Genomic DNA, 10,764 nt, shown 5'->3' on the forward strand with positions numbered 1-10,764 from the left:
GCTCTGGAAATTGTTAAAATGTGGGTTGGTCTTCAAAAGGCACCAGAACAGAATTGGCTTCACGTTGCATGAAAAGAGGACCGATGGAAATAACTTTAGCTCTCTAGTCATCACTTTGAAAGTCACCTACATTGAAATTTAGTATGATGAGCTTAGACTACTTTACTTAGGATACTTTTTAGCCTTTTAACTGCAGACCTCTGAGGGGGGAGGGGGGAATGGAAATTGACAGACAAAACTATCCACTTGTATGTTAACTAGAAAACGTTTGCTCTTCTCCAAAGAGCTCCAAGAATAATAAATGCTGCTCTATCTGCAGAACAATCCCTCATATATTTGATACTCATGGTACAACTTGCTGGTAGCACTCCTGCATGTTTGGCTTTGATATAAATGCTAGAACATTTAGCTGTTGGCATAGGTGTGTCTTTATTTATCATACTTACAGTGTCTCCATTGTGAGCAGACACACACAGACATGTCCATGTATGATCATGTACAAACTTGCTCTCATGTTGACAGGCAGTGAAAATAACCAGTTGCTGACAATCTGGTCTGATCGGTACATGATGACCTCAGTACTGAGGTAGTTTTTAGTTGAAAAACCCAAATATTAACATTGTCAGTATATAATCTACCACAGATGTGTCAAACTCAGTGTCACTAAAGGCAACACTATGAAATGAGAATCAGAGAGTGAGTTAAAATGTGCACAGAAATTCCCTCTCTGGTGGAAAAGGTTTGTTGCACTGAACACTGAATAAATAAGGAAACCAATAACATAGGTTCAAAGGTCATTGTCATAAAATGCAGTCAAGGAGTTGCTAAATGAAAAGCTCCTGTTGATAACAGTTCAACAGGGACTACTGTGAGTTTTAGGATACTGACAGACATCAATGTTGCCATAACATGTAAATGTGTTAATCAGCTGAGAATCAATGACAGCTGCACAAAAGTATCCAAAGAATACATCAGTGAGCAAAATGTTTCTTGAGCTATAGGAAATGAGGCTCATAAACCAAAGTAATCATTTCAAAGAATCCATTTAATTTTTTTTGAGCATATATATGACTTGACTTGTAAAGAGTCTGGACTGCCCAGAAAGTTAATGATAGACAATTTGTCAGGGCGAATTAATGATGTCAGTGAATTAAATAATTCCAAAATTATCTGTGTATTTTTTTTTTAAAGAGATACAGATAACAAATCCAAAAAAATGACAAAGAAGTTCACACAGGGAATAGAAAGATCTTGTTAAGGCCAACATGAAATGGTTCATTTCCTCATTTCAAACATCTAATATGATCTGGTATTCTGTTCAGTTCAATTCATTTTTATTTATAGCATCACAAGAACAGGTGCCTCAAGGTGTGTAAGGTAGAGACCGAACAATAACACAGAGAAACCCCAACAATCAGATGACCCCTTATGAGCAAGCACTTGGTGAAAGTGGAAAGAAAAACATGTTTTAAAACAGGAAGAAACCTCCAGCAGATCCAGGCTCTGGGAGGGCTTCCCATTGCTGCAATCAATTAGGGGTGAGTGGAGGGAGAGCTGGTATCTTCTATCGTAAATAAAATAATTTTTTTATTGTTTATTTTTTTTAACAACTGTGAGCCAATTTGGGATTAGGATTATGGTTTAGAATGTCCAACATAAAAATGTCCTCAGTGAAGATCGACTAACGAAAAAACCACAGTGGTGAGAAATACCCGCCCTCTTACAACACTACATTTTGTACCATGTTGGTTGAAAATTTTCATATCTTTTGAGGTTTTTAGCTCTCACGCATGACGTTTTACTTTCACATGTTGTCTCTGTAGATATTTCCTTTTGCCAGTATTTAAATTTTTCTCTGATAAAACAGAGTCACCTGCATCTGTGGGAGTCTGCCTGTAGCTTTAATGAACAACCTTGTACATTAATGCCATCATTTCACCAACAGATGGAGCCAAAGACTCAAAACAGTTCATTGACCATTTATGTGAGGCTTTGACAATAAAATGCAGACCTGCATTATATAACATTTACATTTGTAGAAATTGGAATGGGACGCAAGAAGCGAGCAGCTGAAAGTAGCTAGAAGACCAGTGATTTCCAGATTCTACAGGTTTGTTTTCCCCATCTTCATCCAAAGCTCCAACTTTTTTTCTGTAAAATTCAAAAACAAACCAAAAAGACAGGTGAACCACTGCCTTAAATAATGTTTATCATCAGAAAATCCTTTTAAAAATTTTGGAAAAGTAGCAAATGTTGTGACTCACAGAGCACAGGAGAACTTCGATTTAAAGCCCACAAGGCAATGCCAACAATGGCTGCGACGGCTCCAACACCAAACACAATACCAACAACTTTGCCAGCACCCATGCTGTCGTCACCTGCATGTAGAAGAAGGATAAACATAAAAGCTGACAATCTTTAAGCTGCTTTTAAGCTCAAACAATATTTCCATGACAGCTATTCACTTTCAAGCTATGAAAAATAATCATATTTACCTGATCCTGTGGACTCATATAGCACCTTCTTCTGATCTTCTGTTTCATTTACTATTAAATAACAGAGAAATGTAGTGAAAGATGTAGTAAATCCAAACATCAAACATAAGATTTTACTTCAACACATCAAATATCTAAATGAAGCTCATATATTCTGTTGCAAAAAAAAGCAATATGACAGGAAGTACAATTGTTAACTGTCTTTTTGCCACTGGTTATAATAAATAACTAATAATGAGAGTTTGAACTGCCATCATGATACAGGCCTTTGGCAAAATTCATGATCTGCATCAGCTCCTCTATATTTCACGTACTGAACAGAAGAGTGGTTGTATGTTCTGGGGTGGTTGAAGGCAGAACAGTTGTTGGCAGAGGAGTGGTGATTGGTCCTGAAAATATAATAAACAAATATGTAAAAATAAACAGTTACAGTAATCAATGAAGGAAATGCACATTTTTGGAGTTTACTCACTAATTTGAATGCTCACAATCACACAGCGTAGCTCAGAGTGATACTTGGCCGTACTGAGAAAAGAAATCCAAAACATAGTAATTAAAAAATGAAACAGTACAACATATGTCCATAAAAATGGTGGTGCGAAAATGTTTAAACCATCTGACTTTAACTCTGCCTGGACTACGAAGCAGATGGGATGGTTTTCTTCATCTTCCCTGTCAGATGGTGTCCAGGTCAGGATGAACTCTCCATGTGATACAACATGTTTCACAACGCTGTGTGGTCCACTGAACAAAAGCTTTGAGACCCTTACAAAAATACATAAAATAGAGATTTGGCATGTAGGGGTAAATCAGAGTGCAAACATCAGAATTTATTGCAGACTGTTTCATCACCGTTCTTTTTATTGTATCTTTTTACAAAAAGAAATACATCTTAAACAATATGTTTAAAGAGGAAACGAGCAAGCAAAGACAGCTCTCTATCAATGCCTCTGCTAAATAATTTTCCCAGTCCTGCATCTGATTTTTTCAAACACATCTATTTATTTATTTTTGACCTGCAATTCAAAACATTCTACATTGCAAACAAAAATCAAATAAAAAATGTTTTGCACTGTCAAGGCATTCATGTAGGACATCTATGTAGCAATGCAACATAGGTGACATTGCATGGGTAGTGTAGGGTGATCCAGATCAAGTTATATTCTAACTTGGTTACTTGCCCTTTCTTGGGTAAATTAAATGTATATTTGGTAACCTAGATGGACATCAAAATTGGCCTTCCCATGACTCACTGTGAGGTTGTAGAACCACGTGGATTTTGTCCCAGCTAATCAGCAAAGATCAGGTTATGTGGCTGATACTGACATTATTGCATGTGGCCAACCAATAATGACCTAAAGTTTGTCAGAGTTCAGTGTCCCTCCAGAATTTGGGAAATTGGGTTTTTCACCCCAACCTACTCCCACTCTTGTTGTCATAACATCAAAACTAAGAGTAGTAATTTGATTAAACTCATGTAATATATGGTTTAATAATTATTCTGCATGTTGAAATTAATGTTGTTTGTTCTGGATTTCTAAAATGTTTTTATGCCACATAATGATCGCACCATATTTGAATTCATGCCCTGTTCACCTCAAACTATTACAAGTGATGGATTGGATGTTACCACTACTTCATGTATGACTTTACAGTGATCCAGTGAGAAATGTAATTTTTTGTTTTTTGGTTTGTTTGTTTGTTTGTTTTTTAACTATAATTCTTATTAGTATTAAAATGTATTTAATAATTTAATGTCTGCAATTTATTTATCTTCAGCAGATCTAGACATCAATTTTACTATTTTTCTTCAAATGTGACTAGACAGGGATGTACTTCAATAGTGCATTATATTTACTAAAAGTGTGAATCAAGACAAATGTTCATGAATGAATTTTTTCTTAAAGTTATGTGTTTTTCATATAGTTTTTATATACACAATTTTTTGGAAAGAAATGTATATTCTGAACAAGCAAGGAATCATATATGGCAGCATTACTGATTTTAATTTGCAATGAAAATGAAAAACACTGAAAAGAGTCACAAACGTTTTTTTTTTTTTTTTTAAAGGTTCTATATTATGCTCACACACAATCTAGGAGAAAGTTTGAAACAAAAATATTCTTTACATATGCCAGTGTTTTGTGTCTTTCTCTTTAACTTACATGGTGTTGGTTGCCTCTGCCATAATGGTAATATTCAATGTTTCATTAATATAGGCCAACAGCTGAGCCCCACTGACGGGGGTTGGAGGCAGAAACTTGGGCAGGTAGGCTCCCTCTGAACAGGATGGCACAGGCGGGTCCACTGGAGCAAAACAAAAAGGTGGCATATTAATTCAAGATCATATCAGTTAGTGACTTAATTTGGCAAGCTAGGATTTAAAATGAGATATGATTTTGAAAGTTATTTCAACAACAAAAATATAGCCAAGTAGCTGTAAATGTAGCTGTAGGTGCTTCAAATGTAACAATGTTGTAACTTTGTGTGGGACATGTATTGCTGTGTTAGCTGGTTATTGTGCCCCCAAATGCAAAGCAATTGAGTCAAGAGTCATAAGTAGTACAGAAATGCAAATCCAAGACCTACACAGTAAGTATTTAATTACTCTTCTGATGTCAGATGATTGCAGAAGAATGGGATGATCCACAGATGTAGACAACTGCATCTGTAGGAGTTTTCATCCAGGACTCTGAAGGACTGTGAAATAGTTAAGAGGTTAAAAGTTAACGACCTACCTATTAGACCAAATCTGATTGGTATTTTGCTGAGAGCATCACTGGGAGTCCTTGTTGTCTCCACATCATCACTTTGATGGAGAAAGATGGTCTGCTTGGGAAAGTCCTCCATCTCCAGCTGTATTGCATATGCACCTTCATCACTCCTACTCGCAGAATGAAAGGTCAGTTTGCAAGACTACAGGAGAAGGAAACACAGAGAGAAACCAGTTACATGTTTATATAGCTGAATTTATGTTTTATAAGAAGAAGCTATTTTGAAATAGCTTTTTAGGACATCTTTGAAATTGTCAGAAATTGGAAGGTGGCATGACCATGAGGCAAAAAACAATAAAGTGTGTTCTAACCCACTGAGGTTTCAGCAATGACCCCAAATCTATATTTAGGGGTGTAACCTTTGGGTGTATGAGAGTTATTACTGTATTTTATTGTGATGTTATTCATTATTTATTAGATTAAATAATAACCTCAGAAGAATAATAACGTCTTAACTTTGTGACACTTAGCTTGAGACAGATGAAAATGCTTTTAACTTACTGGTGTGATGGTTAGAAGAGATGGTGGTGTACAAGGATTACACTCATCTGCTGCTGTGTCTCCATATCTGCATTGAACCTCGTCTCCATCAGGATCAAAGGCCAACAGGCTGAATTCTCTCTTACAGTTTGAAGGAACTCTGGCACAGAGATATCACAGGTCAAAAATTCTCGCCTAAAAGGTAGAACTGTCTTGTGGTTTTAATAAGTGCAAAGACAATATATTTCTCTCTAGCTCTAAAGATTTTGTATATCCAAAATCACTTTTGTTTATTAAACTTTACTTCATTAGCTACATAGCTACCTATCTAAGGCTAGGGATAAGCACTTTTATGTAATGTTTGCCTGTTTGAAACACACAAAGCTTTTAAAAGTAATGTAAGAAGTAATGTATTTTTATTAAAAATAATGTGTATTGGTACTTAACTCCTTGCCAGTGAATGTAATTCAGCACACTACTTGTTACACTTGTTTTGTTGCTCTGCAAAATGTTCTGAAATGCATTTTCAACTGATTACCATACTAAAGGCTACAGTCCCAAACAATAACACAAATCCCTACCCTAGAAGGAAACGCACGGGATCTTTTCTTCAGTTCCTAATTATGAACATAAAACCAACAGCACAAAGGAAAGATGAAAAACCAGGACCCAGATCCCCAAAGTGATTCTACTTTAGAAACATAAAAAGGTACAAACAGAGGGCACAGCCTGACTGCTCATCACTGTCTTGGTGAACTGTTGATCAGGCTCTGCTATGCTGGGGTCAGCATACACTGAGATTTAATATCACTCTGGGTTGTTGGCAAGCTTAGCATTAGCATGCTGTCTGTACAGATGATTGCAAAGAGCCAAATTTCTCTTAGCAGTACAATAAAGTTTCTGTCCTAGTTTCCATTTTACCATCACACACATCTTTCATGTAATAAAAGTAATGCCCAAAAACTCAACTCAAAAACTCTATGGCTGTATCATTGCACTGCTCTACCACTGTCTTCCTGCTGCACACCAACTAAAAATGGTTGACTGTAGCAGATAGAAAAAAAAATCTTTCTTTTACGTTTTTCTTTCTATCTGGCACACAGATAACTGAAGAACCTTTGTAACACAATAACAACATAATAGTAACTAATGTAATTATTCAATTTGGTACAATAACACACTGCATTACCATGTTGCTAAAAAACAACCAACACTGGCAAAAATGTAATTAAATCCTAGCCCTAAACAGACTAATGGTGTCCTGATTATTATCATGATTCTATGTAAAGAAAAAACATCAAATTTTTCAGGAACCCATATTTTAGTTACATGTTTTAGGACACAGGTGTTGAACTCCAGGCCTCGAGGGCCGGTGTCCTGCAGGTTTTAGATGTGTCCTTGATCCAGCTGATTTAAATGGCTAAATGACCTCCTCAACATGTCTTTAAGTTCTCCAGAGGCCTGGTAATGAATTAATCATTCGATTCAGGTTTGTTGACCCAGGTTGAGGTCTAAAACCTGCAGGACACCAGCCCTCGAGGCCTGGAGTTCGACACCCATTTTAGGATATATATTACATGATAATTCATTCTTTTCATGAAGTATTGAATTTATTTTTGATTTGCAAACAAGATATATGATGAATGTTTGAGGCTTTCCTCTAATGATGGTTTGCAAATACTAAAAAAACTAGCCACAACAAAGTTAATAGCTTTACCTCAGAGCTGGCAGGATGGTGGTCTGAGGTGATTTGTTGGGTTGAGCTGTGTCAGATCGAGTCCTCAGGTCCACCTGAGTTATAGCTTTCCAGTTACCAATACCATTTTTGTTGTCAATCCAGTCACCACCAGCCAAACTACGGATTTGAATTGAAGGTTGTAAGGTCCATAGTACACACATTAATATACTAATTTGTACATGAATCCAAGTAATGTATAAGCACAAGACATTTCTAAGATATGGGAAAGACCATTTTTACAGATCAGGAGGCCCCCAAAGCCTGGAGATTTTAAACAATTAGGGATGTTTAACCTCTTAACCATAGGTGTTATTTCGATAAAATTCCTTTCACCACAGCAGAAAAAACATACACTTAAGGTTTTTTCTTCCAAAGGGGACAGTTGTTGTCAAAACTCTGTAATTCTTATTGTGAGTAACCGATGTACAGTGTACTATGTTTTTGTCAAGTGATACATACAAGTTTGACCACTGAGTGAATGCAATCAGGTCAGTGGCATTTTGTTGAATCTGCTGTTTCAGCTGACGTGTTACTGACCGTAGCTGAAACAGAGAGTTGCTGGAAACCTCCCGAGTCATGACTCCTTCCCTCTGACACCACTCTTTGTCCTCTTCATCCACGATGTTCAGCTCCACACTCTCACTACCACAGTCACCGCTGGCACAGCTCCACTTGTCTACATCTGTGCATGAGCGAAAGCTCAACTTGTAGTCAAAGACCACCTGCGATATTGTAAAAAAAAAAAATGAAAGAAAGAAAGAAAAGATGATGCTATTGTTATATAATTTTATAATATTATAACAAGATTGTTGCAACTTAAAAAATTAATAGACAGTACTGTGTTGTCCACTGGGTAGCTAATACCTTGATTATGTTGTAATAACAAATTGGAAACCACACAGCTTCATGATCACCCTCTGATCATGGAATTCATGGCACTTCACACAATAAAACCACTGCATACTAACTAGAGATGGACCGATCCGATATTACGTATCGGTATCGGTCCGATACTGACCTAAATTACTGGATCGGATATCGGAGAAAAATAAAAAATGTAATCCGATCCATTAAATATCACGAAAGCACCTCACAAAACTTGCAACACACCGTAACTCGCCTCAGAACGTTAGCACGTCGGAGCAGTATGCATCACCTTGATAGAGCGGCTGTGGCATGTGGGACCTGTCGGTGGTCTGGATAGCATTTGGAGCTTCGCTAGCAACCCGGCATTTCATCTCCGACAAAGTTATCCCCGAGAGAAGTAAAGCAAGTGTGTAAGTCCATCTCTGAATCTTTGTAAAGCATTCCTGCGTTAAGCTTAACAAGCGACTGCCTCTCCGGCTGCTACTTCAATCATGAAACTGCTTAATGATCAGCTGATCGGCTTTTCTGTCACGAGGCCGTGTCTCTTCTTTGTTTTTGGCCCACTTTGCACCAGAAAGAGGAAACCAGCGGCTGAACAACAGCAGCATGTTTAAGCTTGATAAGCTGTTGTTAGAATTGATTTAATATTACTTTCTACACCGGGATCTTTTTCTACGCAGCTGACGGTTGTAACTGTGCAGGGGTGGATCTAGCAAAGTTTAGCCAGGGGGGCCGATACGGCATTAACAGGGAAAAGGGGGCACAAAGACATACTTTTCTTTCTTATTCTCATTTAAAATGTCTGGCTGTTATTAAATAATTATCTGAATCTTACACCCAAAGTTTTAATCTGATGTAAAATGTATAGAAGTCCATTACTGTATATAGTAACTGTTAAGTCTAATATACCCTAGTAAGCTATAGTACATTTTCCTTTGGGAAGGTACCATCTGTGCAGTCTGCAGTTCGGTTGAAGAAAGATGTTGAATCTATTTAATATTTCTTGAAAAATAATTGATTTCTGTGCATTTTTTTTCACACTGCATCAAATTAAGGTTGATTACGTCGATTAAGCATCATGAGGTGGAGCGTGAGGGGTGGTTCCCTATTTTTTATTTATTTATTTTTGTTGTTGCTGGGAGTTGGAACCCTATTAGTTAGGTTGCTTAATATTTACGCTAAGTACTCTTTAAAATACCAGAATAGGGAGGATGGTGCAGGTTTAAGTTTATTAGATTGATCAGTATTGCTGAACTATGAAATATTTTTTTTTGCATACAGGTATAACAGAATAGCTTTAGTGTAGTTGTTGTTTTAAACTTGAGTATGAACTTATACAAAATGCAGCAAGATATTTAAAAAAACAGTTTTGTTGATTAAAAAACACTATATCGGATTCATATCGGTATCGGCAGATATCCAAATTTATCATATCGGTATCGGTATCGGACATAAAAAAGTGGTATCGTGCCATCTCTAATACTAACACGTGTGAAAAGTTACATTAGACTTACATATATTACACAACAATGATACCAGTGTATTTTTCCAATTCACAGCTTTAAGCAGACTGGACCATTTTGTGGTAAGAACAACAAAGAAGAACTGAATGCAAGATAAATCCTGGGCTTTACCTAAGCTGTCAAATTTATCCAGAGAGCAGCTGTCCCATCCTGCAATGCTTGCACAATTCCCAACAATTTCTAATAGCAAGGTTACATAAAAAAGTAGAAAATATATGCTGATTCTTCTTCAGCTACCACACTGAGACGGATCTGTAAAATCTGGAATTACTTGCCCTCTTTGTATATAAGTTCGCACATTGTCAGTAGTTCACCCACAGATTTTGACACTTCCATGTGATTGATTTACACTCACGACATCACGTTAATTCCCCCCATTTTGTAAATCAAACAAAGCTGAGCACCTTTTCACTTTTTTTTACAAATACAAATTTTGTAAAAGAACACATTATAACAGCAATCAATATTTTTGCACTGTGCCCTTACCCTTAGAGATCCATCATCCGTGCTTTCTTTAGGGGTAAAGGTCATCACTGTCCCAAAGTAATGGGATGCCTGAGAACCAGAAAGCACCAGGAGAAGAAGAAGCAAGCCTGTGGTCATTATGTCCTCAGTTTAACTGCTGCTTTATACAGTCAGCTACTCGATACAGTACAAAAATGGACTCATCTGAAATGAAACGAGCACAACGGTTAAAAACAGGATTGTTTCACTGCTCCTCCTTCTTTACTCCCCTCCCTTTAAAACATCATTTATGTCCCACTCAGTAGAGGAGACACAGTGAGACTTCTGGTTGGGTTTTACATCATCACTCATAGATACAAGCAGAGATTTGTCTCATGATCCTATTTAATTCAAGTAAGTTGTAGCAACACTGGTTAGACGTT

General features: G+C 36.9%; 1 protein-coding gene across 1 annotated transcript; it reads right to left on the minus strand.

Annotated features, from left to right (window-relative positions):
* Positions 1-1,158: 1,158 nt before the first annotated feature.
* Positions 1,159-10,519, minus strand: LOC146579189 (uncharacterized). Its single transcript, XM_085261670.1, has 12 exons — positions 10,364-10,519; positions 8,025-8,209; positions 7,467-7,604; positions 5,771-5,909; positions 5,234-5,411; positions 4,661-4,802; positions 3,117-3,260; positions 2,968-3,020; positions 2,810-2,884; positions 2,496-2,546; positions 2,265-2,378; positions 1,159-2,151 (listed from the first exon to the last, which is right to left on the minus strand). Coding segments are annotated over exons 1-12 (1,338 nt in total). The 5' UTR covers positions 10,481-10,519; the 3' UTR covers positions 1,159-2,149.
* Between the last annotated feature and the right edge of the window lie 245 nt (positions 10,520-10,764).

This window comes from Mchenga conophoros, linkage group LG3, assembly GCF_057382185.1.
Source record: "Mchenga conophoros isolate Kocher_MC1m ecotype Shallow Benthic linkage group LG3, M_conophoros_male_GT1.1, whole genome shotgun sequence".
NCBI lineage: Eukaryota > Metazoa > Chordata > Actinopteri > Cichliformes > Cichlidae > Mchenga > Mchenga conophoros.